Source organism: Ixodes scapularis, unplaced genomic scaffold (assembly GCF_016920785.2).
Source record: "Ixodes scapularis isolate PalLabHiFi unplaced genomic scaffold, ASM1692078v2 PGA_scaffold12__126_contigs__length_90152505, whole genome shotgun sequence".
NCBI classification, from domain to species: Eukaryota; Metazoa; Arthropoda; class Arachnida; order Ixodida; family Ixodidae; genus Ixodes; species Ixodes scapularis.
This window is the reverse complement of record NW_024609838.1, coordinates 44038867-44065537: the sequence shown is the minus strand read 5'-3', so window position 1 is coordinate 44065537 and position 26671 is coordinate 44038867. Positions and strand designations below refer to the sequence as shown.

General features: G+C 48.4%; 1 protein-coding gene across 1 annotated transcript; it reads right to left on the bottom strand.

Annotated features, from left to right (window-relative positions):
* Positions 1–13171: 13171 nt before the first annotated feature.
* Positions 13172–26389, bottom strand: LOC8041644. Its single transcript, XM_042289190.1, has 3 exons — positions 26335–26389; positions 14550–14831; positions 13172–13515 (listed from the first exon to the last, which is right to left on the bottom strand). The coding sequence occupies exons 1-3, from the start codon at positions 26387–26389 to the stop codon at positions 13172–13174; spliced, it is 681 nt and encodes a 226-aa protein (XP_042145124.1).
* Positions 26390–26671: the final 282 nt, after the last annotated feature.

Genomic DNA, 26671 nt, shown 5'->3' with positions numbered 1-26671 from the left:
ACAAATTATGCGAAAATAGAACAGATGCGCGTCCAAATCATTTAACAAAATTATCTCTCCCGTATCTTAAGATCGGATCCATAAAGCTCAGAATTGCTTCGTAATCGATAACGCATGTTTACCTCCTTTTATTTTATGTAGAGTCTCTGCACAAGAAATATTAAACCTAAGACGACAGCAGTTTTTCTTTAATGAAAAAGTAGGAAGACACCTAAGCACTTCTTATGAGTTGTGAATGCGAAAGCATGAATGTCTGACGATGTGGACGCTAGAGGCGGCGCTATGTTCGTCGGCGGCGAGACGAGCAGAAGCCTCCGAGCGCGCGCCAACGTGTACGTTTTAACCGGCGTGGGGCCCGTAGTGGCACGGGGTTGCGGCGCTTAGTTTTATCGGCGCACTGGCGGCACTAGAGTGCCTTCATACACACGCGCGCTTTTGCTTGAGTGGTGACATCTCAGCCAGTTTTCCGCCCAATTGTCTTTTTTATGCATTTTGAAGTGCCCGAAATCCGGTGTCACTCAGCTCGAACGCCTAGCTTGGCTAATGCATGGACGCCATTTTACCGCCCAAGTCACGCACCGAGTGCCTCGTCGCCGCACGCCAGCCAATGAAACCTTCGGGATCAGGGAAACTAGGTGCCGTTTTCGCGCCTCAAACTGATGGCGTCGGCTCGCTCGATGGGACAGTTAATGCTTTTGCATTAATATCTAAAAGGATAGTTCCACGCAAGTCGCCAAAACGTGCCCGTATACCGACAGCGACTTTGTGACTTTTATTGTCTCAAGATAAATTTTATTTTCCGCAAAAACGTTTCAATAAGTTTTTGTGCTTGCACAACAAGTAAAAATACATCTTTTGGTATAATTAAAAAAAAAGTCGACCGGACATGGTCGCTCGATCCTATCTGAAAACGCTTAATACAAACAATCTCAGGCAATCGGATTTTTTTTTTAAATATCGTTTATTTTATACGCGTTGTGCGGCCCTCCACGTCGCGGGATCTATTGGCGCTCACAGGCGGCGCAGGTTCAGGTTCTGCCGCGCCCTACTTCCTATATCACGTTAACGCCAAGGTTGCAGGTTGATATGTTTGCAAAGTCGCTCCGGTTGCTTCCTTTACGTCGCGTATAGACGGAGACGCCATACGCCGGGTGTTGAAACAGGCGCCGCGAAGCATGTTACAGGGTGGCGCACCGCGATCGCTCCGGCACATGGGCATTTTTGGGTCGGTTCTACAAAAACGTATGCGGAAGTTTCTCTTCAAAACTACCGTCCGCCTCTGTGTTGTCAAATTGTCTTTTCCTTACCACCCCGTAGCATTTTTACGCTTTTTAAAAATAATGAAATTGTGAAAGGTATGTGCACGCCCCATTTATGGCAACCGCGTTAGCGTCAACTTAAAAGTCACACAAATATTGCATCATGTTTTTGAAGGCTCTCTTAGTGCATATTACAAGTGTTAATTTCAAAGAATTTAAAGAATATTAAAGATGGCCTTTTCTTTAAAATGATTTTCAAAATAATGCAATTTCAGTTAAATGTCCCTCTGTGAGCAATTCTTGTCAATTTCTCCTACTAACCAGGACAACAATAGTTCACGCAAAGATTAACTACATACAGGGCAACAAACTGGAAAAGTTTGAAGACCTTAGCTTTTATAAATACGAAGAAAATTATTCTTTAATCCAGAGCGTTATTGCGCAATGTGCCGTGTTTGCGATGTTTTTTTCTCAAAATAACGACCCTAATACTCGGTGATTAATACTTTTTCCGAATCCTTCCTGTGTATAGTTTGGCAATGAATATTTCTAGACCCGTAGCCAGAACAGTGTTTTGGGCAAAGCCACCCGAAATGTCAACGTCGCGCGATACGCCAAGCCCGCACGTGACTGAGGGGGTGCTTACAATTTTTTTTTTTCGAAGGGAAGGATTGGTTTTATTCTTCTGGGCATAAAGCCTGCAAAATACATTTTTTTCATCAAAGTTAAAAATGGTCACCGCACATGGTTGTTTGATCTTATCTGAAAAGGCCCTGCTGTGGATTCTACTTCTGTATTAAATAGTATCTCGTTCGAAAACTCCTACCCGTATATTGGCAACAAGCGAATTCTTCAAACAAGCCCAAGAATATTTTGTGACGTGTTTAGTGCTCGGTTCCACAAATGACAGCTTCTGCTACATCGTGTTGAATCTTCACGGACACCTTCCTTTTCGTTTTTGTGTTTGACTGGCTGTTCTGCCGTGCCCGTGTCGACATATATCTGGGTTTACACCTTTCAAGTCCGGCATCGTCAACGTAAGTGCGCTGCAACCTACCTCGCGACAATTGATCGTTTTCCTACAGGTACTATTTCAGATTACCTCTAGAATTAGGCCGTGTCTATTTCCTGGCAACCGAGAGAATAATTTCTTCAAAATTCTACCAGCAGTCACCTGCCATTGGCCGTCTGAAATCATGTCACAACTGCAGGTAGAATACTTAATTTTTTTTATTGTCCCTGCGTTTCGTGATAACACGTTCCACGGTCACCTCCTCGTGGATACACGTTTCATGGCCACACGTTTCGTCGACATTAACGTTTCATCGACATTCGTTACGGGAATGTCGATAATCCTGCTTTCCCTGGGAATTAAGTTGAGCGAAATCGGGAGTGGCGTAAAGCGCAGCTTATGTAAAAATTAAGAAAAGTTGGTACATGCTCACCAATTGGTATTTTTCTTATCCAGATGAAAAGCCACTTTTGGTAGATGTTTGTGGAAAACAACAATATATATAAAGGTTGCCTTATTTGATTGGGACATATCTGGTCTTATATAAGAGGAAGATATACCCCTATTTGGAAGACCCCGATATGTATTAATAGAAAAATGGGCATGTCTGGGCAGATATGCCTTATATAAACTGATATGCTTTATCTGGCCAGATATGCCTTATATAAACTGTGTGGGAGACGAGGGTGGAAGACGAGGCAGAGGGCACGTGGCAAGCGGTCGGCTGAGAAGACGCGACCTGGCGCGAGACAGGGCGTGCTGAGCGAGGCTGGAGCTGGGCAGGAACGATGGAGCCGGTCTGCCTGGTCTGACCCATGGCGAACCCCGGAGTGGTCCACCAGCGCGGTATAGAGCAAGACCGGTGGAAACGGCGAGCCCTGGCCATACCGACCTGGGCTATGACGATCCTGGGGTGGTTCCGCAGCGAGATTCGGACTATGATATCTGGGACAGCCAGCCTACGTACGCAGCGCTGGCGTAAGGAAGGGCAATCCGCAGGCCTGGACACGGACTCCGATTGCGAGCTCTGATCGACGAGCGACAACAAGGGCCGGCGGCCCGGACTGCCGGCTCTCGACGATGGGCAACCGGGAGGTACAGTAAACCCATTTTCTGTCTTCTCGTTGCGTTATGTCACTCCCTGGACGACGAGCGAAGCGCATACCGATCGAGCGGCGGTTATCAGTAGAGTGACCTCCCTAAAGAACCCCGCAACAAAATGGCGCATCCAACGTGGGGCCCGTTCGGTATGCCTCTGCTTCCAGTCGTACCCAGGGAGCCCCACAGATTTGTTGAGCGGGTTGTTCACTAACACTAGAAATGCCCGTTGAGACAAAGTATGTTGGAATTTTGGCGACTTGTCTCACAGCAGAGCTCCGCAGGTGTCTCCTCGAATCGAGAACTTAAAGGGCTCAAAGGACGAGGTTGCGGACGCGCTTTCTTGGGTACCCCAGAATAGTGGTTGGCAGGAGGTGATGCAACGGGAGGGAAGACGAGAAGCGCGGTTAAGATATAAGAAAGTCGTCTTCGGAGGCAGAGGAGAGGCATGGAATGTTCGCTGGAAGGCAGGTTAACGACTGGCAAAAGGGGCAACAGCCAGGACTCATTGCAGATTTAGGATTTAGACTTAGGGTGATGCAGTAAGCAAGCAAGCGCTTGTCGAGGCCCGCGGTGCAGATGGGTTTTTGTCCGTGGGTGTCGGAAAAATTGTGGGGATAGTAGTTCACACCGAGAACGCTGGGAGGCGAGGTAATTAGCACTATGATTTGTAACTGCAGGCCTAGACGGCTAGTTCCTTTGCGTCCTTACAACAATCGACGAAGGACAGAGGAACGGCTCTCCCTTCAGTGGGGTCGCCCCTATAGAAAACTACAAAGCCGACTTAGAGGATGCTTTTGCGACTTCACTCTGGGCGGTCGTGGCAGTGACAGCAAGACTCTTAATAAGTTATGTCGCGCCACGACCTGGCCGGGAATGAGGCGGTAGATATTTAGGTGGGCTTGTAGCTGTACACAATGCCTTGAGGCGTGAACTGTTCAAGCGGGCTTGCTCGCTGAGCTGCCGCCCCCTCCGAGGACCGATCAGTCCCGAGAGCTCCTGTGCGCGTGGACGGAAAGGACGCTGACGCTTACATCGCGTAGCACATGGTATACGTAGTCGTTGCGGAACGCGCGAATGGTATATGGCCATACCGCCACACGCTTTGGATCCCTTCGCTTGCGCAAAAAATGGACTAAGTTTACACCATCATTAACTAGTCCTGAGGAAACTCACTCTCTGAGGAACGCAGCTAATGGTTTTGACGCATCGCTTGCTCCGAGGTGAGAGGGCCCTAAGAGGTAAAGACGCGAACATCGTATCTTAATTCTAGACTCGGCGAGATACAAACGAGGAGTCTCGTCCGGGTCACATCGCTGACTTGAAAGGATACTATCCGTCGTCGCGATGGGGAAGACGATTAACATGAAGTTGCGGTAGGACACAAGAAATCCCCTGTTCCTGGCGAACCAGGAGCGAGCTCTGGAAAGCGGATTCGCCGAGTTAGCCATATGGTACACGAACCCGTCGGCAAGCAATTTGGCGGCGGAGGCTATGGCCACTGCCACAATCGGTGGCAGAATATTTGTTCGTTGTGTGTTGTTTTAACACTTCGTTCAGCGCAGAATGACTTCTTGAAAAGATGGCCATAGACGGCGTAATCCAGGAAGCCTACTGGGAGGAAACACGGGCCCATTCGTTTTCCCAAGTGCTCAGGGTGACTGACACTTGTTCGACCTGACGAACGGTTCACGCGGGAAGTTCTAAGCCCGCTACGACCTCTAAGCGGAACGGGGCAGGTCCGTGCGCGTCGGGGGGACCAGCTTAGAGCAGGCTCCATGCTGCATCGCGGTGAGTAGAACAGCGAGCGACGGCATTGTCTGCCGGCTCTGCTAGAAGAGCCCGCTGATGCCGGCACCGAGAAAGACGCCGAGCGTCCCACCACCACCTACGCCACTTTCGGACGCGGCAACGTGGCCACTCCGGCAACAACAACAGCGGCCGCCCCTTCGACACCATACACGGCGCCGACCAGAGTGTCCACCTGCCCCTCCACTCCATCGACGTGGAAGGACTCCTCCCTGAGGCCCATGAAGTCCCGTGTATCGGAAGTCCCCCGAAGTCCAGGCCTTGAGGGGGGGGGGGGGGGGGGGGAGACGAGGGTGGAAGACGAGGCATAGGGCACGTGACAGGCGGTCGGCGGAGGAGACAGGAGCTGGCGCGAGACAGTGCAGTTTTTTTGGAGCTGGGCAGGAACGATGGAGCCTGTCTTGCTGGTCTGGCCCATGGGGAACCCCGGAGGGGTCCACCAGCGAGGTTTGGAGCAAGACCGGTGGGAACGGCGAGCCCTGGCCATACCGACCTGGGCCATGACGATCGTGGGGTGGTTCCGCAGCGAGACTCGGACTATGATAGCCCGGGACACCCTACTGAAAAAAAGTTATATGCATTTTTTCTGATATGTTTATTGGATACATTTTTCATATCAGAACTTATTATTTCATATCAGTTTCATATGCCGCATATCAGTCACACTAGGTGGCTAGGTGGCGCTAGGTACCGCCCAATTCATGTGCTGCAAAAATATATAAATTTACTCACGCCACCACGTGATACATTACGCATACCACTAGCATCAGTTGAACAAATACATAGAGCTCATACACATACACGGCACAACAAACATGAATACAACAGCACACCCAATAACTACTACGGAGCTCAGCGTTTCCGCCTTTTATACAGGTCGTTTTGTCGTTTTGTAAGTACGGAGTTTTTCGGTGACCACCTACGCAATAAATAACATTTTCAGCTTGTTGGATCTTTTTCAGTAATGTCGTACCTCTGAGAGTATTTAGAACGGCTCAGGGGACGAATCTCTTTATAAAAAGTAAACGCTCATGCCGTAATTATTTGAATGCCGGTAAATCAAGCCGCTCCACTGCGGTTCCAAGCCACGTGTTTGCTTTCCCGCGCGGCACATCGTATACCGAAAAAAAAAATTATATGAATTTATTTCTTATATGTTTATTGGACACATTCATATCAGTTGGCATATGTTGCATATGAGTTCTTATATGTCGCATATCAGTTTTTGGGTATTTCATATCAGTTTTTATATCGCATATCAGTTTTTGGATATTTCATATCAGTTGGCATATGTTGCATATCAGTTCTTATATGTCGCATATCAGTCTTTGGGTATTTCATATCAGTTCTTATATCGCATATCAGTTTTTGGATATTTCATATAAGTTCTTATATAGATTCATATACTTTTTTTCAGTAGGGCGGCCAGCCTACGCAGCGCTGGCGTGGATGGGAAGGGCGGTCCGCAGGCCTGGACACGGACTCCAACTGCAAGCACTGATCGACGGGCGACAACAAGGGTCGGCGGGCCCGGACAACCGGCTCTCAACGACGGGCAACCGGGAGGTACAGTAAACCCATTCGCTGCCTTCTCGTTGTGTTGTCACTCGCTGGGTGACGAGCGAAGCGCGTATACCGATCGGGCGGCCATTATTACTAGAGCGACCTCCATAAAGAACCCCATAACTGATATGCTTCATATGACCAGATATGCCCAATTTTTTATATAACCATATCTGTTTTTTTTTTATATATTAGTCCAGATATGCCATTTTTGTAAGGGAAGCTGCAGCAACAACAGCAACTGCTTCAACAGCGGCAGCGGCAGCACCAGCAGCAGCTGCAGCAACAACAATCCGAAGCCGAGGTCAGGGCCAGCAGAGTCTCGATCTTCCCAAGCGGCTCCTTGTGGATCAACAAAGCGAAGCAATGCACAATGCCGTCACCGCCATCGAACGCGACGGCCGAAATTCAAGAACTACGCAACAAGTTCAACTTCCTGAAGGCTGGGCTGGACAGGGTCAACGCGGCCCTCAAGACACAGCAAGAGGAAAACAGGAAACACCAGTCGATCCTGACTAAGGCCAGATCACTCTTCAGCCGGTCCCCACAATAGCATGATAAGGGTTCTCCTGTGGAACTGCCGGCGTCTCGGCCAGCGAGCGGCTGAGCTACGACTAAGACTACAACGAGCGCCCTGACGTTCTTTTACTTCAAGAAACTCACTCCATACAACTGAAACTTCGGGGGTATTCGTGCTATGCGTGCCCTACGATCACCACTGTGAGAGGACAGACAGACCCGTCATCCCCATCCAAACCAGGTTATGCAGTGGCCTACGAGCGCAGCGACTGGCCTCAGCACCAAATTGAACTCGGACAGTTTTGCACTGAAAACCAAGAAGTCATCGCGGTGCGAAACTCGGTTCATAAGCACCACAACATCATATTGGTGTCGGTCTGCTACAGGATGGGCATCAAGAAGAAAGTCGACCACGGCTGGATAGCCCACCTACACCGTCTACATGTACCCGAGAAAGCAGAAGCTGTACGGCCGAGATTTTAATTTCCAACACACGGCTTGGGGCTACAATTACCAGATAAAAAGAGCGGACGATCTGCTGGGCGAAATGCAGACATTCCGACTTCATCTTATGAATAAACAAGGCGCGAAGACCAGGATGGCAGCGAGAGCCGGGCAGAAGGACATCTCGCCGGACCTGACTTGGACTTCGAACACGTTCACGCATCATCACAAATGGAAATGCCTCCCGGACAACTGGAGTAGTGACCACTTCCCGATAGTAATCGAGTTCTCGCCAACTCGTAAACTGAAGGACGGCACGATAAAGAGGAAGGTAAAAATCTTGCACTGGGATAAATTCAAAGAACTCCTGACGGGAGGCGACTTCGCAGACTCCGGCTTTGAAAATCTTGTGCACAACGCGCTCCAAGGACCCATCATATAATCCAGCGTCGAAGAAGACGCCCCTGCACCTGACCTTCATCTTCTCAAGCTCTGGGCTAAGCGGCTCAGTCGGTACGAAAGTACCGCAAGGGTGGGAAGACCCCTGCAGCTCGCCAAACTATCACGAGGGCTACGGTGGAGGCTAAAGTGTACGCCAGGAAACTAGGAAACAATCGATGATTGTACTTCAGCTTCTCGCTTTCCGAAAAATCCTCCGTGAAGAGACTTTGGATCAAAAGCCGGGTACTTCTTGGGAAGGCGAAAACCAAAGGAGCGTTTCACACGTCAGCACTCAAAATGAACAAGTCCGAAGACGAACTGTCGGATTTGGCTGGCGGTACGTTCTTTCCTCAGCCGGACCTCGACGTACTTAAAAGAAATCACAGTCCCGGACCACGGTATGAACCGACCGTTTACGGAAAGAGAACTCGAGTGGGCCATCCACAAGGAAAAGCCCCGATTGGCGCCAGGACCGGACAAGATCACTTCGGCAATGTTGAAAAATCTGCCAGAAAACGCGAAACTTAAAGGGGCCCTGCAATCATATTTAAGCGTCTACCTTTTATGCGGTTTCCACGTCTCTTGGGGTTCGGGCAAGCCAGCGGGCACGGAAAGAGTAGCTAAATATCAGTGCGCCATATTTTAACTGGACGACACGGAAACCTCCCCCACCGACGAGGGCGACCCACGGTACCGAAAGCGCGCAAAATGTGACGTCTTTGGTCCTGGGCTTACTACTGGTCAGAGCCACTAAAAACTTCTTTTTGGTCGAAATACAAAATATAAGTGGTGCGAACCGTTTCAATTATTTATAAAAGTAGTTTTTGTTCACTATTATAGATGAAAAAAAGAAAGAAATGCAGTTTATGAAGTACGGAAACAAGAAATGACCCGTCAACATACCCGCCGCCAAGCGGTGGAAAAGGCGGCGCATACTAGAAAAATGTAGTGGGATAAGGCGCCGACACGGAAAAATCCCGGATGTACGCGGTGGCGCTGCAGTCGTATGGACAGGAGGATCCGACCGGCTCCGAGCGTTCCGAAGGCCTTCCGCGAGAGGCTTTGTTTTGCGGTTTGGCCGTTTCGCGGTATGGCAGCGCGAAGTGGGCTCCCATTCTGAACTGATCTTTACCCCGTGTTTGCTATCGTTTGTGGCCAATGAAGTGTCATGCCGAATTAGTGTTTAATCGCGCAGCAAACGCAATGAAAGCCGCTTTGGCAGCCCGCTGCATACAGCCTATCCAGAATATGCTTTAGTGGCGCCCTCTGGCGCCGTTGACACGGAGTGCGGCGGCCGTGAGCGCTCGATGAGCTCACTATTCCTCGTCTAGTTCACGGCCACTCAAGCCAGGACCTACGACGTCATGAAGAAGGTTATTTTTTGCTTGTTTTTGTAATTCTAAATTGCCTATAACTTTTAAAATAAAGCGAATTTCGCGAAAAGAAAAGTTTCACTAACTTACTACGTTCAGTGCGCTCAGGTTCGGTGCAAATGAAAAAAACAGTAAAAAGTCCTTGCAGGGCCCCTTTAAGCTCTTAGAATGTATCAATCATATCTGGAGCACAGGGAAGCTTCCAGCTCACTGGAAACATTCCTCCGTAACTCCCGTTCCCAAGCCAGGGAAGGCCAAGGGAAACATCGGCAATTACAGATCCATCTAGATGACTTCCTGCATTTGCAAAACCATGGAAAGGATGATACCCACTTGCATGGAATGGTTCCTGGAGTCTACTAGCGCCTTCCACCCTGCACAGACCGGCTTTTGCCCCGGCCTAGCTGGGTACACAAGAAAGCCTTATTTTCATTTCGGCCGGTATCATCCGATGCAAAGGAAGCAAGCTCAAACACCCAGGTGCGATCATTGCAATCGATATCAGCATTCGACTCTGTACCCCACAAGTTGATCATTCGAGAAGCAAAGAGAGTGGGACTAAAAAGCAGAACCTCGCATTTCATCAAAATTTCCTTAGAAGGGAGAACATACTCGATCGTCCGTTATAAACTTGGCAGCCCTGTTTTGAACTTTTTATAATTGGTCTATAAGATATGCCTGGTGAGGATCTTATGAGACACAGGCGTATTCTAAAATAGGCCAATATATGTTACATATATTGTTCATTTAACGCCTTTGGGGCAGTCTTTGAAGTTTCGTTTAATGAAGTTCAAGATAGAAGAAACCTTAGCAGTAAGTTAGGTTATATGCTTGGCCCAGTAAAAGTTTTTTTTGTAAAATATATGCCAAGATACTTTACTTCAGACACTATTGTCAATGAATTTCCGCTCCATGGTATATTTCAACATAAAAGGCTTACGTTTTCGAGTGAAAAAAAATGATGGCCCTTAGCAATGTTTAGTTTCATTTTCCACGTGCCACACCAATTGGTATTGCAGGAAATAGTCTTGTGTTCCACGTGTCACGCCAAGTGGAAATGTAGAAAGCAGTTGGAAACACTGAAATCCAGGCACACTAGGCAGTGTCTGTGTCGTCTGCTTCGGTCTAGTTTGCCTTCTGCGTTCGACACAGTTAGCGTGATCTTGCCGTGGAGATCTCTTGAAATTACACACTTTCTGTGTACTCCCAAAAAATCAGATGAAAAAAAAAATCCAGAAGTTTCTTTCATGAAGTCCCTGCTGACACCGACCTAAGTGAAAAGTGGATTTTTCCTATCCGACGAGACAGGACACCAAATGCGACGTTATGTTACTCAAAGAAATGCAATATTCCTTTAAAAAGATACTTTTTTCTTGGAGAAAAATGGCGATGACTCAGATCATAAGCCCATTTTCAGTTGGAACAGCATATCAGTATATAAAAAAAAGTGAAAGTAAAAACGTTACGATTTCGACACAGAGTGGCGGTCGTCCGCCGTAACTCAACACTACCTAGATAAGCAGAAGGCCTCTGCACCGTCATCACAGTCAGATCTATCAAGGCCTGAGATTGGGCACGAGTGCTGCGTCAGTGTTCGGCCGGGGCTCGTGTTCAATCAGCGCGTCGAAGGTCGGATTCGGGCCCAATAGCCGAGTTAGCGCGATCCGACGTGATAACGTTTCATAAAGGGAGAGAAGGCGATGCGGAGGATTTCCTTATTCTGGATGGTGTTGCGCTATTGCCGTGCGTGGTACAGGGGGTAAAGCAGTGCCGGGCGACCAACGACCTTGTCTCAACAGCGCGCCTAGCGGCGAAACGTTACACTTGCGACGACGGCGGTGGCTGATTGTTTTCAGTTTCTTTTGCCAGGCACTGAACGTTTATAGGAGTCACTGGCAGTATAAACCCCTTTCGAAAGTCACGTGCCGATTATTAGAAGGTCGGAATCATCGAACAATGGGGAAACAAGTGCTTCGAGGAACGTGCAACTCATTCTATGAGATAGCAAACGTCGGAGCGCGGCCAACAGCACAAACCGACGAGCCAATAAACAGCGCGGAAAGTGCAACATAACTGCGCTCATCACCTTTTTGTTTGGATGTGTTATTTTCAGTGTACCGTGACGTTAAGGTTTTAGTCCACCATTGTGCAGGGATTCCACAGCTGCCATCATAGGGCAGTATTTCGAAAGGGCTCTATTTATGGACCGGTGCCCCACACAGGCAGAACAATATGCGCATCGGTAGAGAAACACTGCCTTTGCGGTAATGAGGATGCAGGAGAAGTTTCTGCTGCATTCTGAACTTTTATCCGACTATAGTTGAACGAGCCACCAAACGATTGAAAGAGATTCGTGCAGAACGTGTACGCTTTACCCCTCTCCCTATAACTGTGGCTTTTGCGTTTTGAAAGAAACAGGACTCGGGCTCATTGAGGCAACGAAGACGTTTATTGTAATGAGAACCACCAGCTTAAATTACTATTGACAGCCTGAAATGACAGCACGAGTGTGAACGAGACAGAAAAATGAAGCTATTTTACAGGGATATATTGTGATCAACTGTATCCTGGCCAATTAGAGCCAGACATACCAGCTCTCATTGATGGGAGCTGGTACATCTTTCTTAAAACGTTAAGGAAGAAACATCCTGGGAACCTCGGATTGATAACCAAATTTAGTTTTTTTTTTATATGCAGAACGATTACCTTGTTAGCTTAGAAAAAAAAGTTTCCAGAAAAGCTGTGGCTGCCACTAAGATAATTCCAGAGATTGCTTTCCAAGCTCAGATTGCACGAGGTTGGCGTTTTGTATCGTATATTCCTTTTTTTCCATCCGATGACTCATTTTAAGTGCAAGATGCCGTGGCATGGGACATGCCAGACGGGATAGTTGACTGAATAAAGAAGGATCCTTAAATACAAGGTGAAACAAAACATTTGTTCTTGACGAAACGCTATTCACAAAACTGTCGAATGTCGATGACGACAAGTGTTTTGAACTAGCGAGATGAACACCGAGAGTGCGCTGCGGAGGGAAGGCGCGTACAATGATTGGAGATGGAATTTTTACAATGACACTGGAGCGACCGGGCAAAAGTACCGCGCACTCCGTTTTTGTTCCAAGTCAGGCACGCCAACAGCGCCTGTGTTGGCATTCAAAGTTCGCAGATCTAAATAGGGTCGCCACTTGCTGGCATGCGAAGGGGACGTCCACAAGCGCTAAGACCCACGGCAATTAGCACGGCATCATTCATAGTCTCATGAGTGCAAAGGCAGGCCATACCATGTGGGCCAATGTTTGCGCTCCAAAAGCCTAGAATGACGAAGCATTCTTCGCGCAAAACACCCGGTCTTATTTAGGCGTGAGTGACGTCATCGAGCCAGTCGCGACGCAGTATCGCGAAGCAGGTGATGTTCTGAACACCGGCAGCTATCTTGGATGTGGCACGTCCACGGAGCAGACGACGCTCCGGGCGGAGGACGTCATCCCCCTGTGAACTGTGCAGGACGTAGCACCACAGAGCAGACAACAATTTAGGTGCCAACAGCCATCTTGTTTCCGGCACATTCACGAAGCAGGCGATGACCGTAGTGTCAGCGGCCACCTCTCCGGACGTTGTGCGTACGCGTGGTTTCATGCAGATGACGTCGATCTAGACCCCAGTTCTTGCCAGCGGCTGGCGCTCTGTCGCCGTTACGTTCACGAGCGACCTCGGCGCGTACCGCAGGAAATGTTCGCAGTACTCCTGCAGGTGGTTGGTGTTCCTGCAGCAAGGCTCGTAGGATTCACGGGCTCCGGTGACGAAGATGCACTCGTCGCAGACAGCCTTGGCCTTGGAGTCCTTGGTGCAGTTACCGACGGCCGGTCCTACCACGTTGCGGCCGAAGCGGTCGCCGCCGTTCGTGTGCAGCGGCATCGCCTGGCAGCCCGGCGCTGTTGTCATCACCAGGGAGGCAAGCGTGGACAGGAACACGACGATCGACAGAGACATGGCGTCTGCTGCAAGACAGAGAAAGCCGGAGGTGAGGTCGAGCAACGGTTCGACACAAGGTGCGCATGGTGTTGCGCGGACATCGAACACGGGACACTGCTCGTATACCCGAAAGCCGCTGTCGCACTGTTCGTACCTCGTACAAAAGACACGGAGTTTCTCCGCGGACACGATGGCAGCATTATCTGCGGACACGGCTCAAGCATCTTCGAAGCGCGTCAACTTCGGACATGTCTGCAGAGAGTTTCTGTATGATCAACGTGACTGTACCGTCGCAACAGAAAGAAACACGCCACAGACACTGTCGGCAGACTGTATTTTTTATGATGTACTCGAAATATGACTCGGGCTCTACACTTTATTTCTCCCCGCTTGTCGGCAGCACATATGTCAACTTCTAAAGGTACTGCTATTCTTGGAACCTCCCATCGAGGGAGGCGCTGTGAAAATTGACTATAGCCATTGCTCCAAGTCGCATCTCACAGGAGTGGTTGTCGGGCCTCCGGAACTTTTGAAAACGTTGCGAGAGATAAAAATTTACTAGGCACTGATTCTTTTGTAGGTCGTAACCAACATATCGTGAAAATAGGTGGAACCGGGCAGTTGGAAGCATTGGCTTCCAACGTTAGCGTCGCACTGCTGATCCAACGAAATGTTCCATTACATAAGAAAAGCCCCAAATTCTGACTCGGATCACTCAATGACAAATGTTAAAGCTGATAACATCCCCCCCCCCCCCCCCCAAAAAAAAAAAAAAAGACATTGGCACAGTCCCGGTGCTCCATTTACGATGAAGATCATCTGCTACTAATCGATGACTAAAATCCAAGTGACTCAGCGGTATCATCAGGTATATGTGAGACACTGATTCCTCCTACGCCACAGTGTCTTGCATGCAATAGCGGACGTCATATATATATATTTTAACTACGGCGAGGAAGGGTAAATTGATTGGGCACCAAAACTAGCGATCGCGATGTCCAGAAAAACCAAGTGCGCGTACTTGAGCCGATAGCTGAAAGCAGTCATATTCTCTTACCGTAACCGGCGACGATCCTTGAAGACGCGATGCCGTGTGCAAAACCGTACACGATGAACGCGCAGAAACGTATACACAGTAACCAGGATATCACTGCGCAGTGCTGTCGAGGGAGGAACGCGTCCTTGGTAGTTTGTTTCCTGCCGGTTCCTTCTGGCACAACTTGAACACCGGATCGGTTCCAACGGCAAGCAAAGGCACAACTACCGCGGAGCTGCACCACAGCACTGGACGTCTTCTGCAGACCAATCCTCGCCCGAGCTAGTTGAGAGCCGTCTGAGCCTCACCGCCCACGCTGCTGTGGTCAGGTGTTACACAGCGATCACACGCAACTCAATGTTTCCGCTCTGATAGATAGGCTCCCCTCTCCCTCTTCGAGCTGGCGATAAGGCTTTTTGGCTCTCGCGCCGTAATATGGCTCGATTAGGGTTGGGCCTCCGCGCGTGCTGCCGACGTCGTATGACATATGGGAGGAGTTTAGGTCTGCGGCGTCGTTTTCTTATCTCGGAGCATGCTAGATGACTGTCAGGTTAAAAGGGACGTGTAAGGGTCGCGGACTCCCCGTGTGAGGCTGCACTAGTGTTTGCAAGTCACGCGTTCGGAGTAGCTACGCTACTTGCAACGCGTTAATTTCTGCAGTAACGCAGTAGCGCGGTCTTTAAATTTTGTAAATGACTAACAGGTAAAATACTTTTGTTACTATCTTACGCAATAGTCTATCGAGTGACGTTCCTCGTTACTTTTGGTTAGTATTGTTCTTGCTTCAGCTTAAAAAAAAAAAAAATTAATTCGCATTTTGTAGACTTTACCGAAAAGGGAAAAATATTATAGTTTCTTCTCCGCGGAATCGTTTCTTCAATACGATTAAGAAAAAAAAATGTATTCTGCAAATTTTATTCAAAAATACAACGAGCACTATGAGATTACTCTATCCAAGTTTAATTGCTGTGGGAAGTTTGTATCCGCAGCATATTGCTGCCAAATGAAATAGAAAGCAACGCAAAAGCATCGTTCGTTAATTCTGAAAGCAACGCGAGCCGTACTTCTTCACATTTTGAATGTCGGTAACGCGTATCAGTAACGCGTTAGTCCTTGACGAATTAACGAGTCACTCTGTTTTGTTATTTATTTTTGGCCACGAGTACAACACTGTCCCGCACCTTCCATCGATCTTGGCTGCACATTAGCCACATGTGTTTTCCAGATTGATCGTCTAAAAACCCAAGAGCATTAAATTTCTTTACTGAATGTTTTTAATATTTTGCCGTAATAAATTGACCGTGTATCTTATTAAAGTAACATAAACACTTATTGACGCAACTCCATCGCACAAAATGTTGAAAGAAAAATTGACGCCAAGAGGCAACCGAAAGTTGACGAAGGTGAGTGGATCTGTAGTACATGAATAAGAGGAGTGTTCGTTCGTTTACTCGAGCCTTTCTGATTGTCTATTTCTGCTATATGACCGACGTTCACATTCCTGCTCTGGTTCCGGGAATCAAGTAAAGAAAAAAAAAAGAAATAAAACTAATTGTGTTGCGTGTATGTCTAGACAGCGAGAAGTTATTCAGCCGCAAAGGGCGTCTGCTGTTTCTGTTGCAGATGAAACACTCAGACAGTGCAGTATCTCTGCTAGCCTGGGGTCTTTAAAGGGATGCTAAACCAAACATAACAGTGTCTATAATAGGTGGCGCACTATCTTTTCATAAGTCATCAGTCGCCGGTGGGCGCGAGCACACACAACGAAATCGATGTCATCATATCCCCCCCCCCCCCTCATTCAAGCTTAATAAGCTTGACTAGGGGATATGATGACGTCAATTTCGTTGCGTGTGCTCGCGCCCACTGGCGGCTGCTGACTCATGGAAAGGTAGTGCGCCACTGGAATGTTTGGTTCATCAACCCTTTAACGTCCACCAGGTAGTAGCGATAAACGACCGCACCCCTGTACGATGATCTATAAAATCTAAACGAGCGTGGACTGAGCAAGGAATCTGAAGTTCTGCGGCGCGAGCTTTCGCTCTGCGTACTCCGAGCTGCGGTGAGACTAGAAGCTCCGCCTTAAGCGCGAGCTTTCTGTCCTGGCTAACACAATTGTGAACGCGCAGGCACGCGCAACCAAAGCACTGCGGAAGCCAGCGACCTCGCACTGAAGGCCGAGGGCGAACGGAGTAGATAACATACTCGGCCACCGATGTGCCCCTAGTATCCACCGAGAGTGGTCCTCAAACGACAAGGAACCAGGATCTGGCAACTATAACTCCTTCTTTATGAATGAGTATAAAAGGGAAAAAATAAAGACCTTCATGGGAATGGCGATAAATTGCACCATGCACACAAAAGAAGTGAAACGGAAAGAACGCAGCCGCCCCTGGGGAAGGGGAAACTACGCAAGAGCAAGTTCGTCTGCTTCTTTTGCAGGGGTTGTGGTGACTTCAGAAAAACGCCGAGCTATGATTGGCTCTGATGAAAGAATGGTGGGTAGACCTCAAAGCAAGCTGCCTCGAGGTGTACCCGCTATCTATCAATCAGAGCCAATCAGAGCTCGGTGTCTTACTGACGTCACCACAACTCCTGCAAAAACAAGCTGACGAACTTGCGCTCCGCTTAGCATGTTTCACACTAAGCCCGGTCGCAGACGATCCGAGGGAGGAAATCGGGCAGCGTCGTAGGTGCTTTGTCACGGCGCGCTGGTCGACTTTGTGCACTTGACATCACCGGCTAAACAAATCACGCGCAGTGAATGCGGCGTGATCGTCGTTATTCCCTGCTTTGTGTGTGGTTGGTTTGGCCCGCGTCAACAATCGCCAAAAAAACGACGATCGCCATGACGATGCAGCTTTGGTGCCACTCGATGGGCTTCGTTACGTCGCATACCGTCTGCCTACACCGAGCGCGCGCAGTGCGCGTGCGCAGAAACCACATTCGCCCGGGGCGAAGCATCTGCGAGTGCGCAGAGCCGACTGCAGCGCCACCGCCACGGTGTGACGTCAGAGAGTTGAGTTGCCCTCTACACACTCCTTGTAGCTTGAGCGCAGGAAAAGAGTATATATAAACCCCTTTCGAAAGTCACGTGATGAATATTAGAAGGTTGGAACCACTTCAACAGTGGCGGAACAACTGACATCGTGCAACGTGCAAGTCGTTCCATAAGATAGCGAACGTCAGAGCGCGTGCTTCCAAGGTGTAACGTCACTGCGATCATTACTTTTTTTGTAAGTGTGTGTTTGCCTTCTAATGCAACCCAACGCGTGCCGTGACGTTGCCGTTTTAGTCTGCTATCGTAAAGGGATTCCAGAGCTGCCAACAGAAGGCCGTCTTTCCCGCGTTCGTGTCTTCCTCTGTACCGGGCGGAAGTCTTGGGACGGCAATTGCCATAGAAACCTCTCGCGGAAAAGCCGCCACAAACAGTTTTATTCGCGTTACTTCCGACGCACGCCTGTCCAGCGCGCGCGTGTGTGTGTGATCGAGGTCGTTGTGCTCCGGGTCGTTATCTCTGTCAGTGAGGTGTTTTATGGGACGTGAGGGACGTAGCCTCCGTGTCAGCTTGCACGCAGCGAGCAATGATGTGCGTGGGTGACTAGCGTCACCCGGTCGCATGCAGTAAAAAAAAAAAAAAAAAAAAAAAAAAGAAGAAGAAGAAAAGAAGAAAGGGTTTATTCGTTCGTAAAACCAAAGATACCGTAACGTCCCATAGCTTCAGACGGTGATCAAACTGCGTCAATACTGTAAAATGGGAAGTTGCGATAACGACTCCTCAATGCTGTAGGGAGCGGCATGTGAGCTTCCGAGATACGCTGGAAATGTTTCCAGCACAGTCACGGACAGGGTGACGAACGGCAGGGAGGAGCTTCGGTGGTCCCGCCTGATTCGCGAGCTTCGTGTATACTTTCCATAACGCTTTGGCATCTCGTGCGCGAGCAACCAAACAACGGGGAAGGCGTGGACAGTGTGCTGGAGGCCTGGCGTTCGAAAGACACGCCCCCCCCCCCCCCCCGTTCTCGCTCTGTCAGCAAGTGTAGTCGTAGTCCCGAGAAGTGATCCGGTTTTCCCCGGAATAGAGCCGTATATAGAGAGAGTTTGGTCAAATGGGAGGAGCGGGCAGCGCCAGGCGTGCACGAGACGCAGATAGAAGGTTTGCCGTGCTCTCTCGGCCTACCGGAAGCCGAAAAGGATGCCCTAGCCGTGGTAGTGAGGGACACTTTTAGTAAGTGCGTAAGAGTTAGAGGGAGTAAATCTTCGTGGTTGAAAATATCGTACGCGTGATGTTTCGATTATGATCTTGCAAAAAAATGGAAGAATCGAATGTGCCCCTCGAACACTGTTTTTCTCAGTCGGAATCTGAACGCTCGGACGGCATTTTCCCGGCCCTCGACGCCTGGCGTACGGGTCACGTCGATCGTTCGCCTAGATTTTGATTATGCATGACCGTGTTGGAAAAACCTCATGCATCCTATTTTCAGTCATCGAGAGTTACTGTGACGCCCTTATTAATTTTTTTTCTCGCGACCACCGCCAGGGCATTATTCGCGGCTTCTGGCTGGCCATACTTGAACCTGTACGTAGACGCCCTGGAACACGGCCATCCCGCTTTCGGCCAATAGCGCCTGCTCATTTGCCTCTTGTACAGTGATGTCTCGTTAATATGGACACCTCCGTTCCCGTAAAAAAAAAAAAAGTCCATAATGTGAGTTGTCCACAATTATGAGACAAAAATGCACATATTTTTCCAGTTTGTCCCCGAAAGTGGTGTTCATATAGCGGGGTGTCCATATTAACGGGGTTTATATTAACGAGACATGACTGTACTTCCCAATGAATGGCCAAACTCTCTTTATGTACGACTCTGCCCCGGCGTAGTGACAAAACTCCTCAGTAGACCTATCGCTAAATCGACCTATTGCTATAGGAGGTATTCACTGGACGCCATATTTGAGGGCGATGTTTAGAGCGCATGCTCAGAACGAGCTCACATTAATAGCCTGCTAAGACCGGCAACCTTGATGGTGCTAAATGCACGCTCCAAAAGGACTGCGGAAGCTCGCCATCAGCACGCGCTCAGCAGCAGCGCACACGGATATGGCCGCCAGTGAATACTCCCCATATTTAAATGCGGCTCATATACAGCGAACACGAGTCCCTGCGTGGGCATTCAATAGACCTACTGCTATATTACTCAAGCATCAAGGAGAATGCGGGGATCGGTGTTCCACGCGCCGCACGTGCTGGCGTCAGCAGTTGTAATTCTTCTAAAGCAAATACATAGAACCAATGGCGTCTTGCACGCGTGTTCGTCAACGCTTTATTTTGGTTATTTACTTCGAATCTTTTATACGGGGAAGGCGTGCACGTGTGGCGCGTGGAACACCAATCCCTGCATTCGCTTTGATGCTTGGGCAATATAGCAAATGGTCTATTAGCCAAGCATCAAGGAGAATGCAAGGAATGGTGTTCCACGCGCTACACGCGCACGCCTTCCCCGTATAAAAGATTCGAAGTAAATAACCAAAATAAAGCGCTGACGAACGCGCGTGCAAGATGCAATTTAAGCGTTTGCTTGAGAAAAGTTATTACTACTGAGGCCAGCACGTGCGGCGCGTGGAACACCAATCCCTGCATTCACCTTGGTGTTTGGGTAATTTATCAATAGGAAGTGCTGCCATTCATTGTTGTGGAAACGCTCGAGACCCGTGCCGCTCCTCACTTCCGGGAAGAACACGGCGTCTGAAATCGAGCTCAGTGCTGCGTTGTGCCGCCATGATCTTCCCAAAGGCTGCACGTTGCTCGTGGTACGTGCGTCGACGCACCTTGCGCTATTTTTGAAACATGAAGGGACTTTAGGCAGTGAGCGCGCTGACAGCCACCTAGCGCGAAATCATGATGTCTCATATGGCAGCACGCTAGAGGGTATTAGTATAATCCTAATTACTCGCTTAACTCCCGCGTTTGCCTTTTTTTTAGCAACATTTAGAAATATCAGAGGCTGTCAGAAAATTCCTGTCATTTACACTGCCTGGTGGTAGTTCCTAAAGCCGCAGCCGTAATGTCCTGGAGCTATTTACTTGTGCGAACAAGGGCTTCAGGAAGAGCAGTCATCCTGACGGATTCGAGATCTTCCTTTATATCTTCTCCAAAACCACAAAACCGCGGCATTACATTGGCCGCCCCTCCCCTCCGCTGTTGCAGCTGTCAGGAAGGTTTAGAAAACGGACTGTACTTTCTTTTCAGTTATTGTCAGCAGACATTGCTATGATAGGGAATGAAAAGGTTGTACTGTCAGCACAGATTGGCATCGTAAAAACTAAAAAGTCTGATGTCCTCGTTTCTGGTACCCATCGTCTCAACATGCCCACTGTCCCTCTTCGACAGTACAACGAGTCAAGCCCCTGATTTGTACTCAGTTTTACCAGAAACGCCACACACACTAAGGGGTTGCTGATAAGCTGTCTGCTTCTGCGATCCCCCCCCCCCCTCCCCCCTGAAAAAATAAATAAATAAAAAAGAGGGAAATAGATATTTGTGTTTAGACAGTGCAACGTCGGTCTGCCTTTAAGGTAAAAACAAATAGGGTTATGCTATAGATGGTAAACTTAGCATGTGAAGTACGACTGGGGTCTTTAACGTACATCGCCCAGTAGTGATTACTCGAACGCAAGCCAGTACGATGCACGACGCTCATCCAGATCAAAACATGCAAGGGGGGGGGGGGGGGGGTGGATTGTTAAAACAAAGGAAATTAATTTGAAACAACATTGAAAAATGTTATTAACGATCGGTGCATTCATAGATTTCAAAGGCGTTTGACCGGATAAATCATGACACTACTTCAAAAACTGCATATTTATGGTCTTCGTAGCGTTGCTCTAGATATTAGAAGTTATCTTCGTTATCGATACTAGTACGTACAAATAAATAAAAAAAAATAATTGGATCTTAGGCAACAAACTGCCGGCGTGCCGCAAGGGAGCATACTGGGACGTCACTTCTTTTTAATCTATACATCAATGACATCGTAATAATTGATAACAATGTAAGTCTAATTATTTACGCTGATGATGCCAGTATATTCTTTTAGGTGATGATACTGATCAGATAATAAGTACCGCAAATAATTTTTGGAAAAGTTAAATGCCTGGACAAATTCTAATTCCTTAAAATGAATGGCAGTAAAACAAAGGGCGTTTTATCTAGATCACGAAATATAAACGGTTTCTATACGTCTATTCTTTCTCTTGGAACACACTGCATAGATATAGTTGAAAGCGTAAAGGTTCGGGGAATTATATTTACTCAATACATGTCATGGAACGAGGCTGTACAACCGACATGTAAAAGACTATCAAGAGTTGTACGTACAGTGTACAAATATCGCCCGATCATGCCAATTTCGGTTATGCTTCTTATATACGATTCCCTCCTTTACTGGATTACGACCGCTACAAACATTAAACTGATGCATACTACAAAAAAAAAAAAAAAAAGCTGTTCACATTATATGTAATACTGCGTATGACAGTCCCACTAGTCTATTATTTAGTAGATTGAATATTGTACAGTTTCCTAATCAGTATTATTGTAAACTTTTTCTAGCATTAAAAAGGTATTTTTGCCAAAAAAGAAAATGTATTCATGTAAATTGTCAACCTTAGGATAAGAGAGCTTGCCTATTAAACTCGGTCTGTAGACACATGGTTAGTACCGAACTCCAGAACGAACTGCGGTAATCAGATGTTGAAATATACAGTACCTCGTTTTTTAAATCGCCTGACTGAATTGAATGTAGAAGTTTTGAGTGAATCCCTAAAAATTGTACGCTCCATGTTATAGAGAGAGTGCCCCTAAAATTTGAAAACTTAGGTAAATCGATTACCTTTCTCCCCCGCCTCCCCTACCCCCACCTAATGCTGTTTATTTCTGCATTATAAGTATGCTTGTGAAAATCATTATGTATATGTACATGCTGTCCTCTTTTGCTGCTGTGGGGAGGTAGAGGCTCGTCCAGCAACAACTGAGTTGTTTTTTTCTCTGTCTCCCCTCTTCAAACGGAGAGAAATAAAGAGTTTTAGTTTTAGTTTGGATTTGGATTGAAGCTAGAATCCCTGAGTTCTGCAGTGCGAGATTTCGCTCCACTTGCTGCTAGAGCCGGCCGGGGTACGCCCTGGGTCACACTGCTACATCGTAGATTATTCAAAAGGCAGTCTGCAAAAACGAGTCCCCGCAATATTCGTGGTTCGAATGCCGCGTGCCCAGCTTTCTCCTTTAACTCATTGCCATGCGGCACTCGAGGCACGAATCTCGCAGTGACTCGCGTTCAAATCTGTATGCAGACTGTCTTTTGTATGGTATATAAGCGGTGTAACCCCGGCTTAGTTGCCCATCAACTCAAGTCACATACAGGGTGTCACAAAAGAAAATTTACACGGTCTTTTTTACCGCAAAAATAAACTAGGCATCGCCGAACGCTCATTTTCCGCCGAAAGGTAGAGCTAGAGGTCACAACCAGATGCCAAAGTTTCAGCCCGATCCGATAACTTAATCGAAAGTTATAAGTGATTTTCTGAAAATTTGAATGGGAAAATGGAGCCCATTTTTACCCGTTTTCGGTTTCTGGTGCCATAGAGCCCCATGTGTTTGAAAACTCCGTCGGCCGCCATTTTCCCATTGAAATTTTCAGAAAATCACTTATAACTTTTGATTAGGTTATCGGATCGGGCTGAAACGTTGGCATCTGGTTGTGACCTCTAGCTCTACCTTTGGGCGGAGAATGAGTGTTCAGCGATGCCTAGTTTATTTTTGCGGTAAAAAAGACCGTGTAAATTTTCTTTTGTGACACCCTGTACTTGTCAACTGTGCACAATATCTCCGAGCTCAGACCAGCTCGAAGCATGGGGGATTGCAAGCTCCGAGCTTGGAAGCTCGCGGTGCCGGCAAGCTTCCAAGAGAAGCATCACTGCTACATTGCCTGAGAGTGAGGTCTGCTAACTCAAGATGTATTGTCTGCTAGCCCTAGCTTGAGACAGTCACCCTACCTGCCGGAGCCACGGACCACGGGGTTTAGCTAAAGTTTCTTGATAAAATTCACGCTTGCAAGTACTGCCAACCATTTTTGTGGAAACGCGCAAGACACGTGCCACGAGCAGGTGCTCCGCCGCCATTCGCTTAAAAAAATTCGGTTGTTTGTACGTTTATACAGCCTAGAACTTGGTCTGCCTCAAGGGGCGACGAGTCTCCCAGCTGTAGATGAGCAATTTCGCCAGTGCAGTACAACCGCTAGCCTGGGGTCTTTAACGTGCATCACGCAGTAGTGACACACGACCGCACGCCGGTACAATGCTCATCCAGATCGAAACGGGCAGGGGAGGGGATTGAGCCCAGGATCCTGGGTTCTGCAGTGCGAGCTTTCGCTCCACGTGCTCCGAGCTGGTGTGCGCTAGCCCACTCAGTCACCGATCCCCCCCCCCCCCCCCCCCCCCCACACACACACACACACACACTCGCTTCCAAGGGCCGCTCATTTTAGTGCTCCGCCGCCATTTGCTTCCAAGGGCAGCTCGAGGCACGGGCCTCGTGCACTGGCGCATTAGACCAAATTAGACGCAACTTGCAAGAAAAACGCCAACACAATGAGGGGTTCTAGGTCACGTGAGGGGGATCGGTGGCCGGGTGGGCTAGCGCACAGCCGCTCGGAGCACGTGGAACGAAAGCTCGCGCTGCAGAAACCAGGGATCCTGGGTTCATTCCCCACCCCTGCTCGTTTCGATATGCATGAAGCATCGTACCGGCGTGCGATCGTGTATCACTACTAAGTGGTGCACGTTAAAGACCCCAAGCTAGGGGCTGTACAGCACTGGCTAAATTGATCATCTACAGCGAGTGACTCGACGCAACTCTGAAATGGCTGACCAACTACACCCTGTATAAATGGGGGGATCGGTGGCCGAGTGGGCCAAAGCGCACAGCCAGCTCGACAGGCGTGGAGCGAAAGCTCGCGCTGCGGAACCCAGGGATCCTGGGTTCGAGTCCCACCTTTGCCCGTTTCGATCTGGATGAGCATCGTACCGGCGTGCGGTCGTGTGTCACTACTGCGTGGTGCACGTTAAAGACCCCAGGCTAGTGGTTGTACTGCACTGGCTAAATTGCTCATCTACAGCGTGTGACTCGTCGCAACTTTAATGGCTGACCACCTGTATAAATATCCCCAAAACCCAATTCGCTGTATAAATATCTACACACCCAAATTATTATTCTAAGTCACGTGACCTCAGAATCTCTCTTGCAGCTATTTTAATCACTGGGAGGGATACCCGCATTCACCAGCAAATCGGGTGCTGTGGCACGGCGTTGCCTTGGGTTATCAAAGAATTATTTGTCGAGTTCGCCTAATATTGTTTAGACCTCATCTCTGATGTTCATAGCATGCAAGATAGTGTTCTTAGTTATTAACAACTCGGAGGGCACCAGCCTCAAAAAGGAGTCCGACAGCTACACCGCCTTGCAGTCCTATCGTGCAACAACACCATTGGGCCATAGATAGTGTCCCGCCGAGTTACTTACGGGCCACAAGGTAAGAACGTCCTGTAGCCAGCTGTTTTATCTACTTTGAAACCACGACTAGCAGATACCCAACAACTCTAAAGGTGGGAAGGAAATAGAATGGAGCAACAAAACTGCAACCGCGATAGACGTCGTGGCACTCGGCAACGGAAGCCATCGACAAGAGGTGACGTTGTTTGGAGTACCGATCAGCAAAAGAGGGGAGTGGTACAACCTTGAACGTAGTTTACTTCGTGAACACCGACACAGACACCCTCCGCCGGATCAGCTTTCAACTCGTCCCTCCAGTCCCGCAGCACAAACACGGATTCGCTTTCGGTTCCATTTGATAAATGACACACACACACACACACACACACACACACACACACACACACACACACACACACACACACACACACACACACACACACACACACACACACACACACACACACACACACACACACACACACACACACACACACACACACACACACACACACACACACACACACACACACACACACACACACACACACACACACACACACACACACACACACACACACACACACACACACACACACACACACACACACACACACACACACACACACACACACACACACACACACACACACACACACACACACACACACACACACACACACACACACACACACACACACACACACACACACACACACACACACACACACACACACACACACACACACACACACACACACACACACACACACACACACACACACACACACACACACACACACACACACACACACACACACACACACACACACACACACACACACACACACACACACACACACACACACACACACACACACACACACACACACACACACACACACACACACACACACACACACACACACACACACACACACACACACACACATAAGAAAAAAACAATTAACATCGTATTCTTCTCAATTTGTGGTCTAAGCAAGCGTTGACACGCCAAAAGTCGGCTTTTGGGCTAAAACGCCAATGCGCTGTTTACAATCAAGCCCGCGTTCGCCCGCACAGCGCTTGCGCAGAAACCAGATTCGCCTGAAGTGTCTGGTGATAGCAGCGCCGCTGTAGCGGCGTGACGTCAATGGGTTACACATTTTTCTCTAAAGTGGTCTCGTTCAAATGACGTACGTGCCGCCATATCTTGTTGGACACCGATGGTTTCTGCCGCCGGTGCTTCCAAGTCACTTACCAGTGGTCGCATCATTCCTAACGATGAATACGTTTTGAAGTAATTTCGTGGTCATTTCATTACACTGTTGTCGAGTAGTTTTTCGCACAGGTTATTGTATAATTACCTTCGGAGATAATAGGTGAACTCATATTTGTGAATAAGAAGGTTCAGCAAACCGCTTTCGCAAAGATCGATCGACACCTCCAAGCAGGCGCGCTTCGAAGTTTAAAAGAGACCCTTTTTAGAGTGCCTGCATACACACGCGCGCTTTTGCTTGAGTGGTGACATCTCAGCCATTTTTCCGCCCAATCGTTTTTTTATGCATTTTGAAGTGCGCGCAATCCGGTGTCACTCA

Excerpts from the sequence above, each read along its gene's own strand:
- LOC8041644 (XM_042289190.1), bottom strand. The coding sequence starts at position 26,389 with ATGACCACGAAATTACTTCAAAACGTATTCATCGTTAGGAATGATGCG. Across the intron at positions 14,832-26,334 it reads TAGGAATGATGCGACCACTG|GCTCAGACGGCTCTCAACTA; the intron begins GTAAGTGACTTG and ends GTGGGCGGTGAG. Across the intron at positions 13,516-14,549 it reads AAGGATCGTCGCCGGTTACG|ACGCCATGTCTCTGTCGATC; the intron begins GTAAGAGAATAT and ends GTCTTGCAGCAG.